This window comes from Oncorhynchus mykiss, chromosome 25 (assembly GCF_057628025.1).
Source record: "Oncorhynchus mykiss isolate SJ-2025 chromosome 25, ASM5762802v1, whole genome shotgun sequence".
In the NCBI taxonomy this organism is placed as follows: Eukaryota; Metazoa; Chordata; class Actinopteri; order Salmoniformes; family Salmonidae; genus Oncorhynchus; species Oncorhynchus mykiss.
In genome coordinates, this window is record NC_143046.1 from 24,658,203 (window position 1) to 24,683,277 (window position 25,075).

The 25,075-nt window shown below is 45.5% G+C and overlaps 1 protein-coding gene across 2 annotated transcripts in view; it reads right to left on the reverse strand.

Moving 5' to 3' along the window:
• Positions 1-7,411: 7,411 nt before the first annotated feature.
• Positions 7,412-25,075, reverse strand: part of LOC110504813 (glutamine--fructose-6-phosphate aminotransferase [isomerizing] 2) — a 31,852-nt gene continuing 14,188 nt past the window's right edge. The window contains exons 7-19 of one of the 2 annotated variants that reach the window (XM_036969993.2): positions 23,692-23,753; positions 20,799-20,878; positions 19,986-20,063; positions 17,137-17,263; positions 16,880-17,043; positions 15,787-15,882; positions 13,962-14,059; positions 13,656-13,776; positions 12,528-12,800; positions 12,170-12,297; positions 11,757-11,924; positions 11,372-11,533; positions 7,412-9,718 (exon numbers count right to left, since the gene is read on the reverse strand). In XM_036969993.2, coding sequence (XP_036825888.1) covers positions 9,674-9,718; positions 11,372-11,533; positions 11,757-11,924; positions 12,170-12,297; positions 12,528-12,800; positions 13,656-13,776; positions 13,962-14,059; positions 15,787-15,882; positions 16,880-17,043; positions 17,137-17,263; positions 19,986-20,063; positions 20,799-20,878; positions 23,692-23,753 — 1,602 coding nt within the window. In that variant the 3' untranslated portion in view covers positions 7,412-9,673. The remainder of the gene's footprint in view (positions 9,719-11,371; positions 11,534-11,756; positions 11,925-12,169; positions 12,298-12,527; positions 12,801-13,655; positions 13,777-13,961; positions 14,060-15,786; positions 15,883-16,879; positions 17,044-17,136; positions 17,264-19,985; positions 20,064-20,798; positions 20,879-23,691; positions 23,754-25,075) is intronic. The other variant, XM_036969994.2, reaches the window with a different exon arrangement.

Here is a 25,075-nt window from a genome sequence, read left to right on the forward strand (position 1 = left end):
ACTACAATGCCTGCTCTCACCCAGTTACACATCAGCACTACTGTGTCTGCTCTAACCCAGTTACACATCAGCACTACAGTGTCTGCTCTCACCCAGTTACACAACAACACTACAGTGTCTGCTCTAACCCAGTTACACATCAGCACTACAGTGTCTGCTCTCACCCAGTTACACAACAACACTACAGTGTCTGCTCTAACCCAGTTACACAACAACACTACAGTGCCTGATCTAACCCAGTTAAACAACAACACTACAGTGTCTGCTCTAACCTAGTTAGACAACAACACTACAATGCCTGCTCTCACCCAGTTACACAACAACACTACAGTGTCTGCTCTAACCAAGTTACACAACAACACTACATTGTCTGCTCTAACCATGTTACACAACAACACTACAGTGTCTGCTCTAACCAAGTTACACAACAACACTACAGTGCTTGCTCTTACTCAGTTACACAACAACACTACAGTGTCTGCTCTAACCAAGTTACACAACAACACTACAGTGTCTGCTCTCACCCAGTTACACAACAACACTACAGTGTCTGCTCTAACCCAGTTACACATCAGCACTACAGTGTCTGCTCTCACCCAGTTACACAACAACACTACAGTGTCTGCTCTCACCCAGTTACACATCAGCACTACAGTGTCTGCTCTCACCCAGTTACACAACAACACTACAGTGCCTGCTCTAACCCAGTTACACAACAACACTACAGTACCTGCTCTAACCAAGTTACACAACAACACTAAAATGCCTGCTCTCACCCAGTTACACATCAGCACTACAGTGTCTGCTCTAACCCAGTTACACATCAGCACTACAGTGTCTGCTCTCACCCAGTTACACAACAACACTACAGTGTCTGCTCTAACCCAGTTACACATCAGCACTACAGTGTCTGCTATAACCCAGTTACACATCAGCACCACAGTGTCTGCTCTCACCCAGTTACACAACAACACTACAGTGTCTGCTCTCACCCAGTTACACAACAACACTACAGTGCCTTCTCTCACCCAGTTACACAACAACACTACAGTTTCTGTTCTCACCCAGTTACACATCAGCACTACAGTGTCTGCTCTCACCCAGTTACACAACAACACTACAGTGCCTGATCTAACCCAGTTAAACAACAACACTACAGTACCTGCTCTAACCAAGTTACACAACAACACTACAATGCCTGCTCTCACCCAGTTACACATCAGCACTACAGTGTCTGCTCTAACCCAGTTACACATCAGCACTACAGTGTCTGCTCTCACCCAGTTACACAACAACACTACAGTGTCTGCTCTAACCCAGTTACACATCAGCACTACAGTGTCTGCTCTCACCCAGTTACACAACAACACTACAGTGTCTGCTCTAACCCAGTTACACAACAACACTACAGTGCCTGATCTAACCCAGTTAAACAACAACACTACAGTGTCTGCTCTAACCTAGTTAGACAACAACACTACAATGCCTGCTCTCACCCAGTTACACAACAACACTACAGTGTCTGCTCTAACCAAGTTACACAACAACACTACAGTGTCTGCTCTAACCATGTTACACAACAACACTACAGTGTCTGCTCTAACCAAGTTACACAACAACACTACAGTGCTTGCTCTTACTCAGTTACACAACAACACTACAGTGTCTGCTCTAACCAAGTTACACAACAACACTACAGTGTCTGCTCTCACCCAGTTACACAACAACACTACAGTGTCTGCTCTAACCAAGTTACACATCAACACTACAGTGCCTGCTCTCACCCAGTTACACAACAACACTACAGTGTCTGCTCTCACCCAGTTACACAACAACACTACAGTGTCTGCTCTCACCCAGTTACACAACAACACTACAGTGTCTGCTCTCACCCAGTTACACAGCAACACTACAGTGTCTGCTCTCACCCAGTTACACAACAACACTACAGTGTCTGCTCTAACCAAGTTACACATCAACACTACAGTGCCTGCTCTCACCCAGTTACACAACAACACTACAGTGTCTGCTCTCACCCAGTTACACAACAACACTAGTGTCTGCTCTCACCCAGTTACACATCAACACTACAGTGTCTGCTCTCACCCAGTTACACAACAACACTACAGTGTCTGCTCTCACCCAGTTACACAACAACACTACAGTGCCTTCTCTCACCCAGTTACACAACAACACTACAGTGTCTGCTCTCACCCAGTTACACATCAACATGTGACAAATAAGGTATGATTTGATTTGGCTCCTCTGCTGCCTCCGGCAAGCACATGCACCCTGACACACACATGCAACGTAAATGTACACACAAACACTGACACAACAGTTCATCTCCGTTGATTGAGATCCATGTTTTCCTGTGTGTGTGTGTGTGTGCATGTGTGTGCGTGAGTGCATGCGTGTGTGTAATAGCAGATTCCCACACTGTGGTTAGCAGTGTACCATGACACATACCCAGATGTGAACTGGACTAGGCTGCATTATAGCCTTTCAGTCACTCCCATTGCCAGAGCCAGGGAAAGGGAAGGCATAGATAGGAGTTACAGCACTTTAAAACATGCACTAAGACAGCATTACAACAACACTCATAGACAATGACGCAAAGGCTGAGTTTACACAGGCATCCCAATTCTGATCTTTTTTTTCACCAATCAGATCAGCTCTGAAAAAGATATATTGTGAAAATATCTGATGAGATTGGTCAAAATAGCAATTAGTGGAAACAAGTTCAGACACACAGAGACTACACATACATACATACACATGTTATGCAACCACGATTGCATGTAAATACACAGCAGCTGTTGGTACACACACGTGACACATACGCACACACACACACATGGCCCTAGATAATGTGACGATGAGGCATAGGTCCACAGTGAGAACTGCCGATGACTCAGATGAATGAATGAATAGTTCTCTCTCTCATTCAATTACATTCACTCACTCTTTATACCGATTAAATAGGCACACACAGAGAGTTTGACTGATGAAGTAATCACCCACCACTTCCTCGCCACCCGGGTTATAACACTGCATACCATTGGTAATCCGCGATACCTTACCCTACCCTACGTTGATCTTCTTTAAAATCTGATTTTAAACCTAACCTTAACCACACTGCTTACCTTATGCCTATAACCCTAACCTTAAAACAAAAACAAAAAATGTGAATTTTTAGGATACCTATTTTGACTTTGTGGCTGTGGTAATTAGTGACAACTGGGGGCGGGGGAGGAGCGTAGAGATCCTTTTACATTACTATTCTAATTAATATTCTAAGTATTGAAATTCCTAATTATATGGGGTGGAGGTTAGTCTTGGTACAACAAGCGAATGACGTAATCATGAGATCCTGAACGTTTGTGACTAACTTTTGTATTGGCAAAAGAAACATTGTTTCAATTTCATATCACATCTGAAATGTAACTATAACAGCAAGCACCAGTATTCTATGAACATATTAGGGGAAAACCTAGTAAATGAGGGACACTAGGTATATTGAAAGCAGGTGCTTCCACACTGAGTTAAATAAGCATTATTGGCTACCAAAATGTCACGCCCTGACCATAGTTTACTTTGTATTTTCTATGTTTTGATTGGTCAGGGTGTGATCTGAGTGGGCATTCTATGTTACATGTCTAGTTTGTCTAGTTCTATGTTCGGCCTGATATGGTTCTCAATCAGAGGCAGGTGTTCGTCATTGTCTCTGATTGGGAACCATATTTAGGTAGCCTGGGTTTCACTGTGTGTTTGTGGGTGATTGTTCCTGTCTATGTGTTTTTTTTCACCAGATAGGCTGTTTACGTTCATCACGTTCTTTATTTTGTAGTGTTTGTATTGATTCGTGTTTTACGTTTTGTTCATTAAAACATGGATCGCAATCTACACGCTGCATTTTGGTCCGACTCTCCTTCTCACGAAGAAAACCGTTACAGAATCACCCACCACCAACGGACCAAGCAGCGTGTCAACAGGCAGCAGCAGCAGCGTAAAGAGGAATGGACATGGGAGGACGTTTTGGATGGCAAGGGCTGTTACACTTGGGAGGAGATACTGGCTGGAAGAGATCGCCTCCCATGGGAACAGGTGGAGGCACTTAGGAGAGCAGAGGCAGCCGGAGAGAGGAGCCGGCGATATGAGGGAACACGGCTGGCAAGGAAGCCCGAGAGGCAGCCCCAAAAATTTATTGGGGGGGGGCTAACAGGGAGTATGGCTACGCCAGGTAGGAGACCTGGGCAGACTCCCTGTGCTTACCGGGGGGCTAGAGAGACCGGACAGGCACCGTGTTATGCAGTGGTGCGCACGGTGTCTCCAGTGCGGGTGCATAGCCCGGTGCGGTATATTCCAGCTCCGCGTGTCTGCCGGGCTAGATTGAGCGTCGAGCCTAATGCCATGAAGCCGGCTCTACGCAGCTGGTCCCCAGTGCGTCTCCTTGGGCCGGTTTACATGGCACCAGCCTTGCGCTCGGTTTCTCCGGTTCGCCTGCATAGTCCAGTGCGGGCTATTCCACCTCGCCGCACTGGCAGGGCGACCGTGAGCATTCAACCAGGTAAGGTTGGGCAGGCTCGGTGCTCAAGAGCTCCAGTGCGCCTGCACGGTCCGGTTTTTCCAGTACCACCTCCACACCCCAGCCCTCCGGTAGCAGCTCCCCGCACCAGGCTTCCTGTGCGTGTCCTCGGCCCAGTACCACCAGTGCCAGCACCACGCATCAGGCCTACAGTGCGCCTCGCCTGTCCAGCGCTGCCAGAGCCTCCCTTCTCTTCAGCGCTGTCGGAGTCTCCTGCCTGTTTAGCGCTGTTAGAGCCTGCCTTCTCTACAGCGCTGCCGGAGTCTCCCGCCTGTTCAGAACTGCCAGTTAGCATAGAGCTGCCAGTTAGCATAGAGCTGCCAGTTAGCATAGAGCTGCCAGTTAGCATAGAGCTGCCAGTTAGCTTAGAGCTGCCAGTTAGCAAGGAGCTGCCAGTCTGCAAGGAGCTGCCAGTCTGCATAGAGCTGCCAGTCTGCATGGAGCTGCCAGTCTGCAAGGAGCCGCCAGAGCTGCCAGTCTGCAGGATGCCGCCAAAGCTGCCAGTCTGCAAGGAGCCGCCAGAGCTGCCAGTCTGCAAGGAGCCGCCAGAGCTGCCAGTTAGCATGGAGCAGCCAGGGCCGCCAGTCAGCATGGAGCAGCCAGGGCCGCCAGTCAGCATGGAGCAGCCAGGGCCGCCAGTCAGCATGGAGCAGCCAGTCAGCATGGAGCAGCCAGTCAGCATGGAGCAGCCAGAGCAGCCAGTCAGCATGGAGCAGCCAGAGCTGCCAGTCAGCATGGAGCAGCCAGTCAGCATGGAGCAGCCAGAGCAGTCTGCCAGCATGGAGCAGCCAGAGCTGTCAGTCAGCATGGAGCAGCCAGAGCAGCCAGTCTGTGTCGACCAGTCTCTTCCAGATCTGCCAGTCGTCCAGACTCTTCCAGATCTGCCAGTCGTCCAGACTCTTCCAGATCTGCCAGTCGACCAGACTCTTCCAGATCTGCCAGTCGACCAGACTCTTCCAGATCTGCCAGTCGACCAGACTCTTCCAGATCTGCCAGTCGACCAGACTCTTCCAGATCTGCCAGTCGACCAGACTCTTCCAGATCTGCCAGTCGACCAGACTCTTCCAGATCTGCCAGTCGACCAGACTCTTCCAGATCTGCCAGTCGACCAGACTCTTCCAGATCTGCCAGTCGACCAGACTCTTCCAGATCTGCCAGTCGACCAGACTCTTCCAGATCTGCCAGTCGACCAGACTCTTCCAGATCTGCCAGTCGACCAGACTCTTCCAGATCTGCCAGTCGACCAGACTCTTCCAGATCTGCCAGTCGTCCAGACTCTCTCAGATCTGCCAGTCGTCCAGATTCTCCCAGATCTGCCAGTCGTCCAGATTCTCCCAGATCTGCCAGTCGTCCAGATTCTCCCAGATCCGCCAGTCAGCCAGGATCTTCCAGAACCGCCAGCCAGCCAGGATCTGCCGGATCTAACCACCTGCCTGAGCTTCTTCTCAGTGCTGAGCTTCTTCTCAGTGCTGAGCTTCCTCTCAGGGCTGAGCTACCCATCTGTCCCGAGTTACCTCTGTCCCGAGCTGTCCCTCTGTCCCATGTTATCATTGTGGTGGGTAACCTATTTAGGGACGTTTAGGAGGGGGATTAAAACTGTCATGGAGTGGGGTCCACGTCCAGCGCCAGAGCCGCCACCGCGGACAGATGCCCACCCAGACCCTCCCCTATAGGTTCAGGTTTTGCGGCCGGAGTCCGCACCTTGGGGGGGGGGTACTGTCACGCCCTGACCATAGTTTACTTTGTATTTTCTATGTTTTGATTGGTCAGGGTGTGATCTGAGTGGGCATTCTATGTTACATGTCTAGTTTGTCTAGTTCTATGTTCGGCCTGATATGGTTCTCAATCAGAGGCAGGTGTTCGTCATTGTCTCTGATTGGGAACCATATTTAGGTAGCCTGGGTTTCACTGTGTGTTTGTGGGTGATTGTTCCTGTCTATGTGTTTTTTTTCACCAGATAGGCTGTTTAGGTTTTCGTTACGTTTTGTTTTGTAGTATTGAATTGGAGATTCGTGTTTCGTATTAATAAACATGGATCGTAAACCACACGCTGCATTTTGGTCCGACTCTCCTTCTCACGAAGAAAACCGTTACACAAAAGATCTCAGTGACTTTGAAACAGGGGTCTCAAAGGAGCATAGGGGGTTTAAAGGGTGTGTGTGTGTGTGTGTGAGTGTGTGTGTGTGTGTCTCAGTCATCAGATCTCAACCTAAATGTAAACTTATGGGAGATTCTGGAGCGGCACCTGAGACAGCGTTTTCCACCACCATCAACAAAACACCAAATGATGGAAGTTGTCATGAAAGAAATGTCCCTCACACAGACACTTGTAGAATCCATGCCAAGGTGCATTGAAGCTGTTCTGGTGGCTCATGGTGGCCCAACACCCACTGTATTATCCCTGTCATACAAAGATCAAAATCCCATTAATATACCAGCCGGCTTCTTCATACCATCTGTTGGTATATCTGGGGTCAAGGGGGTCAAAAACATGGACAAATAAAACCCACCTAAAGAGCTAGCCTTTAACCAAAATACAGGTATTGGGTCTATGTGAATGGTTCTCTATTTTTTAGCAGCTAAATTCATGAACACTTCCATTGTTTTAACACCTCCCTAATTTGAACTGCAAACAGCCCTCATGGTTTAACAACACCCACCACCTCTCCCTATTTGCCAGTTACCCACTGATACTGTATGTATGAAAGGGGTATTCCTGCAAATACGTGGTCAACAAGGGGCTGTTTGAAAGGGGTCATATAAAGTTGTATTTTTTTCTGAAATGGGTCATAGAGGCACAGTAAAAGGTCAAGGTAAGCACACTTTCCATTTTCACCTAAAGTTTCCTTTATTCATTCATTCATTGAATATCTGGTTGCTAGAAAACCTACGGTATAAAATACAATCATAGTTAAAGCGATAAATCAGCATCACTTTTTTTAATCGTCATAAAATAACCTGATAAATACACCAACTGCAGTACAACATGTTTTACCCTATACAGTACATTTAACATGTTTTACCCTACACAGTACATATAACATGAAATACCCTACACAGTACATCTAACATGTTTTACCCTACACAGTACATCTAACATGTTTTACCCTACACAGTACATCTAACATGTTTTACCCTATACAGTACACGTAGTGAAACTGCCAAAACTACAATTCATGTTATATCTTGCTTCTGCATATCACTCTTCCTATGAGATGTCAGGGTAGTGCCTCATGAAAACAATAGTTAGGTCAACACTGGCATTATGGGAGATGAAATACAATATAAAAGAAAGTGGGCATCATACATGGGATAAATAAGACAATGAAGCGCAGACAATCTTCAGAGAATGTGACAGATGTCCCCCACAATGCTGCATGACAGAAAATAGAATAAGATTGTGATGATGATGATGATGATGATGACCACCACACAACGACTCAACACAGAATAAGGATTCATGAAAGGGTAGTGAATTAAATTAAGAATAATTATTATGGTGTCTTGAGAGACTAAACTGTAGCAGTATCATCCAGCCCTTTTCAACAGATTGGAGTGTAGATTAACAGTAATCCCCTCAGGAGTAAAAATTTCACTCAGAAGGATTAAAAAGGACTACAAGCACAATGAATAGAGGCTGTATACAGTACATCAAAGCAAAGTGTGTACATCATAACACCATAAGTGTTATGATGTACATACATTGTACATCAATAGCGCTTTCTGGAATAGTTCCTTACAATGTCCTAGCTATGGAGTACCACAGTATGAGTCATAATACCCATAAAACCTAGCAATCAAACAAAGAAATGGTTGCAATTGTTTTTCCACCATTCATTTTGCCCATAGGGGATTTTAGAAAGAATAAATAAATAAGGACAGTGTTTCGTGTAGGCTTCCCCTGGCATTACATTTTGATAACCATGTAAATCTCTCTAGGACAAGGCGACTTTTATCAATATATTAGCCTGTATTTACCCCCACAAATGAAATGCTATTTAGCTGCTAATGTGGCTATTAAAAAAAACTACAAATACCATGATGATCTGGACGAGACTGCCGAATCGAAGCAAAGGTAAGAATCTCTGGATTAACTCTCTAAAGTTAGCTAAATTTAGTCATGAATAAATTGGCAACATTTCTTTAAAACGACAATTCTGTGAACTGTCTTGTGCAATACATTTTTTTCTTGATATAATACCTGTTAGTTGAGATGACATGCAGGAGCTTGCAGGGATTTGTAGTATACTTTAATGCTAATTAGCATTTTCGAATCTGAGAGTAAATAGAGCTGAATATATTGATAAAAGTCACCTTGTTCGAGAGAGATTTACATGGTTATCAAAACATCACACCAGGGTAAGCCTTCACAAAACACAGACCTTATTTTAAGTGTTTCTAAAATCCCCGAAGGGAAAAACGATTGGAACCATTTCCCTGTTTGACCGCTAGGTTTTATGGATATTATGACACTTCCACTGTGGGGCTCTATAGGATAGGCTATTCTGTATAAAGGAATGCTATGGAATAGACTACACTTCCCAAGATACAAAGTGAAGATAATAGACTGCCACAGGACAGAGAGCCCAATACACATGAAGATAATATTATCATAAACATTCACAATGTACTTTTTCACATATTGCAGAGTTATAAGCACTTCAATCTACCAAGTCAATGCATTATTCCAACATTTGGTGTTTTTGGCTCAACTGTTTGTGGACAAGGCACCAATTGGGTACAAGGCACAGTAGTGTATAGTCTCTTGCTTTGGAAACATTATTGGTGATAATGCTGCTGATTGGACAGATGGTCAAACAGTCGTGAGATTTACACACACACACACACACACACACACACACACACACACACACACACACACACACACACACACACACACACACACACACACACACACACACACACACACACACACACACACACACACACACACACACACACACACACACACACACACACAATTGCACTTTTATGTGTAAGCCTCCACTCAGTGTCTCTCTTGAGCAGAGTGTTATGGTCTCTACTGCCTCCTGTCCTGTTTGCCTCCTGTCTGTCTGTCTGCTATTACTCCACAGTGACAGACTTGGCCAGGTTCCTGGGACAGTCCACCTGCAACCAGAGGAGAGAGACAGCCATTAAATCAGATCAATACTGATGAGTAAAGGAGACAAGACTACATACACATACAGCATATGGCAGTGGAGGCTCCTCAGAAAAATAAAAATAGTGAAACATTAAAAAAAGTTCTGATTTTGAGATAAAACTATACTAAATATATTCACATATTTTGCAATGAAGGTCTACAGTAGCCTCAAAAGCACTCTGCAGGGTAACACCATGGTGTAGCCGAGGACATCTACAGTAGTTTCCGGCCTCCTCTGGGTACATTGACTTCAATACAAAACCTAGGAGGCTCATGGTTCTCACCCCCTTCCATAGACTTATACAATAATTATGACAACGTCTGGAGGACGTCCTCCAACATATCAGAGTTCTTGCATGAACTGACATATTGTCCACCCAATCAAAGGATCAGAAAATGAATCTACTACTGAAAACATAAGCTACAGCTAGCTAGCACTGCAGTGCATAACATGTTGTCAGTAGTTCACTCAAAGAGAGGGAAAGACAATAGTTGAACAGTTTTGAACCAATTTCTTAAAAAATGAAGGAGAAGCAAGAGTGAGATAGAGAGAGAGAGCTAGCTATATTTCATTTTTTTCCACTTTCACTTAGCTACCAAATGCAGCTAGCTAGTTTAGCATCCTCAAACATATGTTAGCTAGCTGTCTATGGCTAGCCAACATTGCATTTCTTCCAAGTCAAGGTAAGCTTTTGGTTTTATTCATTTATTGCCACCGGGGCCCGCCAGTGTATCTGCTAAACTGCTTGTTGTTGACTGTACACTGTACTGCATGATTGTAGCGGGTTTACTAACATTTTAGTTCGAGTAGCTATGTTGTCTATGACATTAGCTAACATTAGCTAATAGCAAATAACGATGTAGGCTGTGTATAGCGGTTTGCGGTTATGATATGAAGGTTTGACTTGGTCACATACAGCTGATGTGTTGTGCACTGAAGTCCACAAGCGAATATATAAGGTGAGGGGAGAGAACGTAGATGCGAGAAGGAATTATACAATGATCACAGGTATCATGCTGTTTGTATGTGGCTGCTATGAAAGTGAACTGTGTTCGCATGTGATCAGGGGTGTATTCATTCCACCAATTCTGTTGAAAAATGTTTCCTAACCGGAAGCATATGGAACAAAATGGGGTTAAACATACCTGAATTAGTCCAATAGAAACTCTCGTTTCTGTTGGATTAATGATTATACCCTAGATCAGCTAGATGCAGGCAAAATTGTGCAAGGCGGTCTTGATGGCTGTCACCTTGATTATTAAAATTTCTCTCGACCTGTGCACCTACGTTGTAAACTTTCATTCATAGGCTAGGTTGTAGCAACCTCATGATGGGTACAGGATGTGAGTATCATGTAGCAGCCTAAACCTATCAATGTTACATTGAGCTGGGTGACTGGAATATGAATGACAGTCATCCAATATGCTGTAATAGAAAACAAATAATGATCCTCCCTCATCTTAAAACGGCACTGACCGCCACTGGTGTGTGGGTAGTTGATTTAGTGTGTACTTGTAACCATTGATATTGATGCTTTTAGTAATGAAATTGGAATAAAACATATTCAAATCTAGGTAATTAAAGTCCATAAGGAAAGAGCAGGTAGTGGTAGACTCACGTCGTATCCCCGAAGCACGGCCAGGTGGAAGGACAGGAGCTGCAGGGGGATGACACTGAGGATGCCCTGGAGACAGTCCACTGTGTGAGGCAGCTCAATGGTCTTATACGCATTTTTAGACATCTCCTGGTCGTCCTGGCAGCACAGGATAATCGGCCGCCCCTGAACGGGAAGGAGAGAAAGACAGAGCGGTTTACCGAAGTATATCGATCAATTCATTTGAATTCATTATTCAAAGCTTTTGATAGTGAGGCTGTGTGTGTGTTATTCGTTTTTTTGCCTGTGTACTGCGCGTGAGCCAGTTAAGTCATGGGCGTGCATACGAGGTGGGTATTTAGTTGTGTCTACGTGCATTTGAATATGTGATGTGAGGAATGTGACGTACCGATCTGGCTGTGACCTGCTGCAGTGCGTTCTGACACTTGGTGTAGCAGGCGTCTTTCATGATGATCATGATGACGGGCATGTGCTTGTCAATCAGAGCCAGAGGGCCGTGCTTCAGCTCCCCAGCCAGGATGCCCTCTGAATGCATGTACGTGATTTCCTTGATTTTCTGTTTGGGAAGAATCAATCAGTGACATAAAATAATCAATAGTCTATAATAGTCTATAATTCATATAGATTAACAGGCATGTCAATATAAAGTGAGATGTTTAATGATATATAAAGGAGCGAAAAATAGGAGTAAAAGCAAAACATTGCCCCTAGAAACTGATTTAACGTCAGTTTGGCAAGTTTCCTATAATGGTTTAGGGTCAGGATTTGGGGTGGGTAAGCTGATCGTAGATCTGTCCTCACCAGTGCCCCCTCCAGACAGGTGGCGTAGTTGAAGCCTCGTCCCATGACCAGCAGAGACTTCTGCTGATACAGCTCATCTGCTATGGACTTGATCTTATTATCCAGAGTCAGAACCTTCTTGATCATGTCTGAGAGAGGAAGAAGAGAGAGACAGAGAGGGTGAGGGAGAGCGAAAGGAGGAGGGAGAGAGGGTTTGGTTCACTCTCATTCAACTATTTTGTTCACTCAATCCATTTTGTAACACCTGGCAGTAATCTATTGGCTATAGTGTGTGATGGTTACAGATGCAGTTTTGTTTCACTGAGCTGGTTTATAGTGTTAATGTGTCATTCTACATGGCTTTCATAGAGGAACTCACCTGGGAGAATCCTAAGTCCATTGATGATCTCCAGCCTCCTCGGCTGCAGGGAGATCCTGTCCTCACTCATCATCAGACCAAACATGATGAGAGCCACAAACTGGCTGGTGTAGGCCTTGGTACTGGCCACACCGATCTCTGGACCGGCGTTGATGTGCACCCCGCAGTCTGTGTCTCTGGAGATGGAGGAGCCCACTGTGTTGGTGACCCCCACGGTCAGAGCTCCTCTATCCTTACAGTACCTCAGAGCCATCAGAGTGTCTGCTGTCTCACCTGAGTGGAGAAGGACGGAGATAGCCAAGGCATGTCATCATTTATACCAGCAAAACACACTAGAATTCTCCCTTAGTCAACAGATTACCCACAGTATCCATACCAGCCTTTTCTCTATTAGAACATCCAGTCTTCACCAGAGAGAGTTCTCTCTATTAGAACATCCAGTCTCCACCAGAGAGAGAGAGAGAGAGAGAGAGAGTTTTCTCTATTAGAACATCCAGTCTCCACCAGAGAGAGAGTTCTCTCTATTAGAACATCTAGTCTCCACCAGAGAGAGAGTTCTCTCTATTAGAACATCCAGTCTCCACCAGAGAGAGAGTTCTGTCTATTACAACATCCAGTCTCCACCAGAGAGTTCTCTCTATTAGAACATTCCGTCTCCACCAGAGAGAGAGTTCTCTCAATTAGAGCATCTAGTCTCCACCAGAGAGAGAGTTCTCTCAATTAGAGCATCTAGTCTCCACCAGAGAGTTCTCTCTATTAGAACATCTAGTCTCCAACAGAGTTATTTCTATTAGAGCATCTAGTCTCCACCAGAGAGTTATCTCTATTGGAACATCTAGTCTCCACCAGAGTTCTCTCTATTAGAACATCTAGTCTCCACCAGAGTTCTCTCTATTAGAACATCTAGTCTCCACCAGAGAGTTCTCTCTCTTAGAACATCTAGTCTCCACCAGAGAGTTCTCTATTAGAACATCTAGTCTCCACCAGAGAGTTCTCTCTATTAGAACATCTAGTCTCCACCAGAGAGAGAGTTCTCTCTATTAGAGCATCTAGTCTCCACCAGAGAGAGTTTTATGAAACACCAGCAATACAAAATTGTGTAGCAGATTAATCGCTCTGAGGAATTACCTGATTGGCTGATGTAGAAGCAGACATCATCTCTGAAGACGGGTGTGTTGCGGTCCAGGAAGTCACTAGCCAGTTCCACCATGACAGGAAGCTCTGTCAGCTCCTCCAGAATCTGTCTGGTCTGGAGAGAGAGAGAGAGAGAGAGAGAGAGAGAGAGAGAGAGAGAGATAGAGAGAGAGAGAGAAAGAGAGAAAGAGAGAAAGAGAAAGAGAGAGAGAGACTCATCCTTATCATAATTACAATGGTCATCATCATCTTTTCTTTCTCCTCCTCTTCCTCAATCACACTTCTGGTTGGTTCACTTACAGCCACGGCAGCGTGGAAGCTGGTTCCACAGCCAATCACGATGAGGCGTCTGCAGCGTTTGATCTCCTTCAGGTGATCCTTCAGCCCTCCCAGGATCACTGAGAACAAGACAGGAGAGGAGAGGAGAGGGGGGACCATCAGCATTCATATTTGTCCAAGGAGGTAAGAGGGGTAACTATGAGCCTCTTTACATCACACTACGTTGACGACACAAAGTAAGTTCAGGAGAGAAACAAGCATATCAAAGTTCCAGAGTGGGATCTCTGCTACTTTTAGAGTTATGGTCCAATTTGTAAGTATTACCAACAGAGTGAATGTGAAAATGGATTCAAAATGGTCGCTCTCTGCTGGTGATTTGCAGGATGTGCCAGGATACAAGTGAAAGGGGGACTGTGATTGGTTACATTGACAACGACGTTTGTCTATATAAAATGGGCCATAACTTTAACACAAGAAGAGATCCCCCTCTAGAACGTTGATATGCCCATAGAGTATATTATGTTCAACAATATAGTGAAACAATTTTCCAATTCAATATTCATGTTTCACAGAGCTGGTTTATAGTGTTAATGTGTCATTCTATATGGCACTCTACTCAACAAATTGGATGCAGTCTATCACAGTGTCATCCGTTTTGTCACCAAAGTCCCATATACTACCCACCACTGCGACCTGTATGATCTCGTTGGCTGGCCCTCGCCTCATACTCATCGCCAAACCCACTGGCTCCAGGTCATCTACAAGACTCTGCTAGGTAAAGTCCTCCCTTATCTCAGCTCGCTGGTCACCATAGCAGCACCCACCGGTAGCACGCGCTCCAGCAGGTAAATCTCACTGGTCACCCCCAAAGCCAATTCTTCCTTTGGCAGCCTCTCCTTCCAGTTCTCTGCTGCCAATTACTGTAACGAACTTCAAAAATCTCTGAAGCTAGAGACTCTTACCTCCCTCACTAGCTTTAAGCACCAGCTGTCAGAGCAGCTCACAGATCACTGCACATACAGTAGATCATCTGTAAATAGCCCATCCAATCTACCTCATCCTCATACTGTAGTTATTTATTTATCTTGCTCCTTTGCACCCCAGTATCTCAACTTGCACATTTATCTTCAGCACATTCTACCATTCTAGTGTTTAATTGCTATATTGTAATAACTTTGCCACCACGGCCTATTTATTGCCTTACCTCTCTTATCCTACCTCATTTGCACATGCTGTATATAGATTTTTCTACTGTATTATTGATTGTATGTTTGTTTAGTCCATGTGTAACTCTGTGTCGTTGATTGTGTCGAGCTGCTTTGCTTTATCTTGGCCAGGTCGCAGTTGTAAATGAGAACTTGTTCTCAACTAGCCTACCTGGTTACATAAAGGTGAAATAAAAAATAAAAAAATGTTTACTACTAACATTGGAAATCAAAATACTAATCACATTACAGAGCAAGCAGTAAAGCCTCATATGGCATGTTTTCTTTGTGGCACCTACAGACTATGGAGTCTTAAAGGAGGCCTGCAATAAATATGCTAACGTTGATGAATTATTACTCAATTATGCTTTAAAATACAAACGTCAAATATTCCTTCCTCCAAAGGACCCTTCTATGGATTACAATTCGTGAAAATCCCCCCCCCCCCAAATCTTAGTATTATTTTTGTCTGGGTTTCCTGAGGAATCACGCTATACATCCATGTAGTAACTGTTAATAACCTATGCTTGCCTCCGTGAGTTGCTGTGCTAGTATTGATTGAAGATACAGCACAGTATCACCGACATCCCGAAACAACAGAGTGACATCAATCAGAATATGACATCACTATGGTAAGCTACCTTTGTTGGTGTGAAAACAGATCCGTCCCCTCATGGTGTTGAAGACAGACTCTGGCTGCTCAAAGATCTCCTTTTGCATAAATGCCTCAAAGTTACCTGCACAGAAAGAGAGAGAGAGACGAGGGACACGGAGCATGATGACTGCGTTTCAATCTCATAGCACACTGGTGTAGGTTCTCCCTAACGTCAACAGGGGGAGATCTTGCTCTCCTGTTCTTGTAGCTAGTGACTGCATTAAAGTATGGTTAACCATGGGCCTGTCTCTCTGTAAATCAGACTACGTTTCTCAGGTATGACACAATACCCTATCTTTGACTTCTGTGTGAATAGGAAGGTGTATTAGTATTGACCACTCCAGGTATATGATTTCTGTGTGAATAGGAAGGTGTATTGGTATTGACCACTCCAGGTATATGATTTCTGTGTGAATAGGAAGGTGTATTGGTATTGACCACTCCAGGTATATGATCTCTGTGTGAATAGGAAGGTGTATTGGTATTGACCACTCCAGGTATATGATCTCTGTGTGAATAGGAAGGTGTATTGGTATTGACCACTCCAGGTATAGGATTTCTGTGTGAATAGGAAGGTGTATTGGTATTGACCACTCCAGGTATATGATCTCTGTGTAAATAGGAAGGTGTATTGGTGTTGACCACTCCAGGTATATGATTTCTGTGTGAATAGGAAGGTGTATTGGTATTGACCACTTCAGGTGTATGATCTCTGTGTGAATAGGAAGGTGTATTGGTATTGACCACTCCAGGTATACGATTTCTGTGTGAATAGGAAGGTGTATTGGTATTGACCACTCCAGGTATATGATTTCTGTGTGAATAGGAAGGTGTATTGGTATTGACCACTCCAGGTATATGATCTCTGTGTGAATAGGAATGTGTATTGGTATTGACCACTCCAGGTATTTGTTACCCTTAGGCACACAGATCTACAATGAGGTTTCGCCTACCCTCCTCATATCCTAACCTGGCACAAAACAGATCTTACATTACTGTGTAGGGCCTGGGACACTATATCCTACTCCAAGTAAACTCCCAGGTTGCCACGGCGATGAGCCCTATGATTAACCTCTGACCTTTCATAATCTCCTGTAGTTCCATCTGGAGGGTCTGGATTGCCCGGACTGGATTCTCCCCTGCCAGGCTGTTCAGCCTATGGAGGGACAACTTGCCCCCGACCACTGCTGCAATGTCATCATCCTCCAGGTAGATAACCTTGTTGGTGTGCTCTATGATGGCACTGGGCAGGGACAGGTGGGAGCATAAGACAAGCACACAAGCATGCATGCACACACACACACACAAACACACACACCTAGGGCTTTCAGCTCACCTGGCGTCGGAGGCAAAGTAGTACTCTACAGCCTTGCCGTCTCCAGCTGAATTCACAGCAGTGGAGTTGTCTGGCTTGTCTGGCCGGTTGTGGCTGTTCTTATCCTGGACCCCCTCCTTGAACAGACCTACAGGACAGAGGGCATGGTTCAGACTGGGTCAGGGTAATCAACACTTCTGGCTTTACTTGAACTTTTCACCTAGACTGTTTAAGTCATTTGTAATTAACTAGTGACTGCTTGTGACATGCATATAACTGCTTATACTGTATGTCATGATCATGATGGTGGCTACTGGTGTGTTTGGTGTGTTAACAGACATATTCAATCAACCCTATCCCAGTCTGCTGTGCCCACATGCTTCAAGAGGGCCACCACTGTTCCTGTCCCCAAGAAAGCTAAGGTAACTGAGCTAAACGACTACCGCCCAGTAGCACTCACTTCCGTCATCTTGAAGTGCTTTGAGAGACGAGTCAAGGATCAAATCACCTCCACCCTACCTGATACCCTAGACCCACTCCAATTTGCCTACCGCCCCAATAGGTCCACAGACAACGCAATCGCAATCACACTGCACACTGCCCTATCAAATCTGGACAAGAGGAATACCTATGTATTGTGGTGTCAGGAAAATAACCTCACACTCAACATCAACAAAACAATGGAGATGATCGTGGACTTCAGGAAACAGCAGAGGGAGCACCCCCTATCCACATCGACGGGACAGTAGTGGAGGAGATGGAAAGTTTTAAGTTCCTCGGCGCACACATTACGGACAAACTGAAATTATCCACCCACACTGACAGCGTGGTGAAGAAGGCGCAGCAGCGCCTCTTCAACCTCAGGAGGCTGAAGAAATTTGTCTTGTCACCGAAAACACTCACAAACTTTTACAGACGCACAATCGAGAGCATCCTGTCGGGCTGTATCACCGCCTGGTACGGCAACTGCTCCGCCCACAACCGTAAGGCTCTCCAGAGGGTAGTGAGGTCTGCACAACGCATCACCGGGGGCAAACTACCTGTCCTCCAGGACACCTACACCACCCGATGTTACAGGAAAGCCAAAAGATCATCAAGGACAACAACCACCCGAGCCACTGCCTGTTCACCCCGCTATCATCCAGAAGGCGAGGTCAGTACAGGTGCATCAAAGCTGGGACCGAGAGACTGAAAAACAGCTTCTATCTAAAGGCCATCAGACTGTTAAACAGCCATCACTAACATTGAGTGGCTGCTGCCAACATACTGACTCAATCTCTAGCCACTTTAATAATTAATAATTGGATGTAATACATGTATCACTAGTCACTTTAAACAATGCCACTTTTTTAATGATTACATACCCTACATTACTCATCTCATATGTATATACTGTACTCTATACCATCTACTGCATCTGGCCTATGCTGCACTGCTGTCGCCCATCCATGTATTTATATGTACATATTCTTCTTATTCATTCCTTTACACTTGTGTGTATAAGGTAGTTGTTTTGAAATTGTTAGATTACTTGTTAGATATTAATGCACTGTCGGAACTAGAAGCACAAGCATTTCGCTCCACTCGCATTAACATCTGCTAACCATGTGTATGTGCCCAATTCAATTTGATTTGTTTTGATTTGATACTTAGCCTTCAAGGTGGAGGGTTCAAGTAAAGTGCTGTAAACTAACGATTGCGAGTGTGAACAGTGAACAATGACAAACAGAGAGGGATTTAATCAACAACCCAATGATTTAAACCAAAACATAACAGGTGGGATGAGAGTTGACAGGTGATCGGGATTGACAGGCAGAGGAGAGGAGTCAAGGGTCCTTTGACCACCAATAAACAAGCTAATCATATGTTTACATTGGTTCATCTCAGAAGATTCTGGAATCAATAACCAGGTGGATATGGGAGTTCAATTTGCAATCTGTATTGATTTGTCCATGGTATTTATGAGGTGACTCACACACAGTGACCTTTGTCCTTTGTCACAGTTTTAGTCCCTAATAGTGATAAGTGACATCTTGTTTCCTTGTTTCTTTCCTTCATCTGCACTCGACAGGCGAAAATACATTTCCATCCACTATGTTGCCTCACCTATCTTGTGTTTTTAGATGAGAGGAGATGAGGGAAAGGAGCAGAGAGGAGGAAGCCACTTTATAGCATTGAGATGCAACCCAGTGTCCTCCTACTCTTCCGGGTTCCTTTCTCATTGGGCCTCAGACTTTGGACTCCAGCAGGCAGGATACATCACTATTAAAGTGGAGCTGGGCTAAGTTAACAGATAGCAGGGTGAAGGCAGTCAACACATCTACGGGCTATTCTTTAGATAGCTGACACACACAGAGAACGCAGAACTCTTATTAACTGGCCAATGAGTATGTAAGGAGCAGATTTTTTTATAACATGCATATCAAGGTCAATTTGAAATCTATCATTTGGAGAGGGCTGTCCTACTCCTCGTTTCTAGGTAATAGTTAGAGGATGAGGATTCAGCACCCTATTCATCAGAAGAAAGGGCGCTTTAGAGACATAATGTCTTATTGTTATGTTATTAACCTGACACTACTTTCCACTGAGTGTGATCATGATGTTAACCTATAATAACCCATAGAGGTTCCACACAGTACTGGCAGCATTTCCACAAGAAGCAAGAGTCTCATTTCTCATAACCATAATTTTTGTGATTCTGCATCATTTTTGCACAAGTAGACAATCATTTAACAGTGGAATCATTGGAGACGTGTGTCTGATTAAAGGGATTCTGATTGTTGTTAGTCATGCAACTCTTATGAGGCGGTTCAATCCAATCAGAGGTCAGAACCCACAACACCCACGTGTTTATTTGGTAGTTAGCGCACCTACGGGCTCAGCAGCCCCCTGTCGCTCTGTAGACACTGGGGTGACTGCACAGTCCCTCAGGACAAAGTAGTATGGTGCTACGGATAGGACAGGGTTAGGGTTAGTATACTGTTAGGGTTAGGACAGATACAGATACTGTTAGGATTAGGACAGATACAGGTATTGCTCACAGTAAGTACTGCTACTGTTAGGGTTATGACAGATACAGATACTGCTCACAGTAAGTACTGCTACTGCTTTGGTTAGGACAGATATGGGTACTGCTCACAGTAAGTACTGCTACTGTTAGGGTTAGGACAGATACAGATACTGCTCACAGTAAGTACTGCTACTGCTTTGGTTAGGACAGATATGGGTACTGCTCACAGTAAGTACTGCTACTGTTAGGGTTAGGACAGATACAGATACTGCTCACAGTAAGTACTGCTACTGCTTTGGTTAGGACAGATATGGGTACTGCTCACAGTAAGTACTGCTACTGTTAGGGTTAGGACACAGTTACTTAATTGATTGATTAGGTTGGTTAGTTTGTTATGCAAGGGTGTACTCCTACTGACCTGAATCATGACTTGAGATACAGACATATAACCTCATTAATATCAATGCATGATGTATGTGTCAGTTCCAGTTACACACTTGTGTCTCAAATTAGAGATCTGACCATGAATATTATGGAACAGAACGTGTTCAGATGCGTTAACTAACACAGTCAGGTTTCTGTGAGGACAGTGGGCAGACAGCGAGGTTGGAGAACACTGTGAAGTGAGAACGTCAGCTGGAGAAGAGGCTTGGGAGAGAGGAACAGAGCTCACCACTGTTGTACTGGATCGGGATGTGCTCTGCGGAAAGCTCATACTTGCTCCGCACACCAATGAGAAGAGGACTTCCTCTCCTGAAGGAGAGAGAGAGAAAGGGGAATGATAGGGGGATGATAGGGGGATGAGAGGGGGATGGGGATGATAGGGGAATGAGAGGGGGATGATAGGGGGATGGGGATGAAGGGGAAAGACAGAGGGGATAGAAGGGGAGAAATGGTTAGATTTCTATCTTGTGTGAGAGAACACAAACGAGCACACAGTGTAATGTCTTAAAAAATGTCTTGTGAGTGTAACATTTCCCTCAGCAGGGGAACATGAGCTGGGATTGGTCTCCACACCTCAGCTGAACTCTTTCTCCCGAGTGTCGCTGTTGAATGACTCCCATTGTTCACTCCACGATAATGAAGTACCTGGAGCACTCCTCGCTCTCTCTCCTTTTTCTCCTCTGTGTGTCTCTGTCATACTATCTCTTACTTTTACTCTCTGCCTGTCTGTCCCCTAATTCACCTCTCCCCCTCCTCCTCTTCCTCGTTCCCTCTGTCTCTCTCTTGTTTTTTAGCAGGTTCCTGCTCCTTGTCCTCCCTCTCCCCTACAGGTGGTTGAGTCAGTTCCTGCTCATGTTTCTAGCTCATCAGCCATGCATTCTGTCTCCAGTGCTCCATGTGTGCTTCTCTGATTGGCTGGTGTGTGTGTGTGTGTGTGTGTGTGTGTGTGTGTGTGTGTGTGTGTGTGTGTGCATAACAGGTGAGGAGAGAGGGCGTGGCAAACCTAACCTGTATATAGATCAAGTAGGACCTATGACAGAGTGCACTGTACACCAAGCACCTGATAAAAGTACTTAACACTCCATAAATATCTACATCTCAATTACACCTATGTATGTAGCATTGTGCTGTTTGACAGCTTACACTTGGCTGGAGTAATTCCCACCTGAGGCTCCAAGAAAACAGCAGTTTCTCAATTACACTCTTTTCTTTCCCTCTGTTCCCTGTATCCTTGTCTTCTCTGTCAGCCCTGTACGTGGAGCTGGGAGCAGTGAACAAGGAGCTGTACACTTGGGCAGAGTGACGTCAGGCTGAAAGACAGTATGCTGTGCTGTTCTTTTCAGATTCAGAGTGTTTAACAGTCACATGTACAGGGTTGCAGGTGTGATGGCAGGGCACAGTGTTTAATAGTCACATGTACAGGGTTGCAGGTGTGATGGCAGGGTACAGTGTTTAATAGTCACATGTACAGGGTTCCAGGTGTGATGGCAGGGTACAGTGTTTAATAGTCACATGTACAGGGTTGCAGGTGTGATGCAGGGTACAGTGTTTAATAGTCACATGTACAGGGTTACAGGTGTGATGGCAGGGTACAGTGTTTAATAGTCACATGTACAGGGTTGCAGGTGTGATGGCAGGGTACAGTGTTTAATAGTCACATGTACAGGGTTGCATGTGTGATGCAGGGTACAGTGTTTAATAGTCACATGTACAGGGTTACAGGTGTGATGGCAGGGTACAGTGTTTAATAGTCACATGTACAGGGTTGCAGGTGTGATGGCAGGGTACAGAGAGAGAGAGAGAGAGAGAGAGAGAGAGAGAGAGATGTAGAGACAGTGATTCTCAGGCAAGCCTTGATGGAGGGCTGATAAGTTCTGCCAAAAAGAGAGGGAGCAGGGGCTAGCATCACTGCTTAATCACTTCCTCCCTCCGTTTCTCCCTCTACCCTGGGAGACAGCGCTAACAATGCAAGACATTAACTGTCAGCTCAGTCCTGGCTCTCAATACAAGACTAAGCTAAAAACAGCAGGCAACTATCAGAGAGAAAATGAGAGAAAGAGACAGAGAGGGTAGGGAGAGAGAGAGAGAGAGAGAGAGAGAGAAAGACAGAGAGGGTAGGGAGAGAGAGAGAGAGAGAGAGAGAGAGAGAGAGAGAGAGAGAGAGGGTAGGGAGAGATAGAGACAGAGAGGGTAGGGAGAGAGAGAGAGAGAGAGAGAGAGAAGAGAGAGGGTAGGGAGGGAGAGAGAGAGAGAGAGAAGAGAAGAGAAGAGAGAGGGTAGGGAGAGAGAGAGAGACAGAGAGGGTAGGGAGAGAGAGAGAGAGAGAGAGAGAGAGAGAGAGAGAGAGAGAGAGAGTTATATTATTCAGTGAAACCCACTATATCCAGGTGGAGCAACAACAGGTGGACTAACTGAACCCTGGCAACAGCACCAACATCAACCAATCATCCTCTTTACTGTGTACTATAAACCATAGGTCAACAGCCCTCGCCCTCTTCTCTCAGTCTACCAACGAGGAAACAGAGAGAAATAATTGAAGAAATCAAGACGTCAGAGGTGATTGAGTGTAATAGGTGCTGGCCAGGGTTTTCTCCCTGAGAAGCAAGAGGAAACAGAGCAGAGCCTAATGAGTCACAGAGAGTAGAGTAGAGGAGAGCCAGGCAAGAGGCCAGCAGCCAGCTTTAGAGAGGCCCAGCAAGGAGTGACTGAACCTGGACCACACTCCCCTGTCTGGATCTAAAAGTCACACACACACACACACACACACACACACACACACACACACAGACACAGACACAGACACACACACACACACACACACACACTTAAAGAGAGATCCACCTCACACTTCCACCCCTTTCCTGTAAACCCTGACTGTTTCAACTTCCTGTCATCAAACGTGACCCATGGAATAGACGGAATAGACGTAGGCAGAGACACAATCTGAACACCAATATATGGCTAATCAGGTTTTATTGCTTTATTGTGGCAATAGATGATGAGTCAATGCCAATGGGTCTTGATTATTTTTTTGATCATGTTTCCATACGTTAGTGTGTGGAGAACTCACAGACAAGACCAGACGGAGAGAGACGTGTGAGGTAGTGGACATGTATACTGACCTGGTGGCTACAGCCTCTCCGGGGAAATAATGGCTTTTGAACACCAGGGCGAAGGCCCCCTCCTAAAACAGGATGACAAAGAGGAGAGAATATGTTAGTGTTCATGATGATGATGAAGATGAAAAGGAGAAGAAGGATGAAGATTTGTAAAAATGCTAAATACATGGGAGGAAAATGTAGACATCAGTTTCAGTCGAACAGACAAGCAGTGAGCAACATTGAAATTCCCTGTCTCTTTTTGGATAGACTTCTTAACCTGTATTGATCCTCGTGGGGGGTAGTAATGGGGATGTTGAGAGAGGGATGATTAGGGATAAACATAAAACCAGTGGGGGGAGATAGAAGGGAAGGGGAGAAGGAGAGGAAGGGAAGAGGAGGGAGATGGAATATTTTTTTATTTTACCTTTATTTAACTAGGCAAGTCAGTTAAGAACAAATTCTTATTTTCAATGACGGCCTAGGAACAGTGGGTTAACTAACTGCCTGTTCAGGGGCAGAACAACAGCTCGGGGGTTTGAACTTGCAACCTTCCGGTTACTAGTCCAACGCTCTAACCACTAGGCTACCCTGCCGCCCCAGATAGAGAGGGGAAGGGGAGGAGGAGAGAGGAGAGGGGAGAGCAGAGGAGGGGGGAGTGAGTGGAGAGGATGGGGAAGAGGGGAAAGATTGAAAAGAGGGAGGGAGGAGGGTGGAGAGAGAAGGAGGAGGGATAGTAGAAGAAAGAGAGGGGAGGCAGTGGTCTTTAGACTGTAAAGGGTCTGCTCTGGTCTGGTTTCTATTAGCCCAAACCCTGTGAAGCTGTAAGATACTCTTGATCCTCTGTGATCTTCTCAGAGCTTTTACAGGGAGCCAGTGAGAGAGGAGATGGGACTGAGATGAGCCAGGGAGAGAGGAGATGGGGCTGAGATGAGCCAGGGAGAGGGGAGATGGGGCTGAGATGAGCCAGTGAGAGAGGAGATGGGACTGAGATGAGCCAGGGAGAGAGGAGATGGGGCTGAGATGAGCCAGGGAGAGGGGAGATGGGGCTGAGATGAGCCAGGGAGAGGGGAGATGGGGCTGAGATGAGCCAGGGAGAGAGGAGATGGGGCTGAGATGAGCCAGGGAGAGAGGAGATGGGGCTGAGATGAGCCAGAGAGAGAGGAGATGGGGCTGAGATGAGCCAGGGAGAGAGGAGAGGGGGTCGAGATGAGCCAGGGAGAGGAGATGGGGCTGAGATGAGATGGGGCTGGGATGAGCCAGGGAGAGGGGAGATGGGGATGAGATGAGCCATAGAGAGTGGAGATGGGGCTGAGATGAGCCAGGGAGAGTGGAAATGGGGCTGAGATGAGATGGGGCTGAGATGAGATGGGGCTGAGATGAGATGGGGCTGAGATGAGCCAGGGAG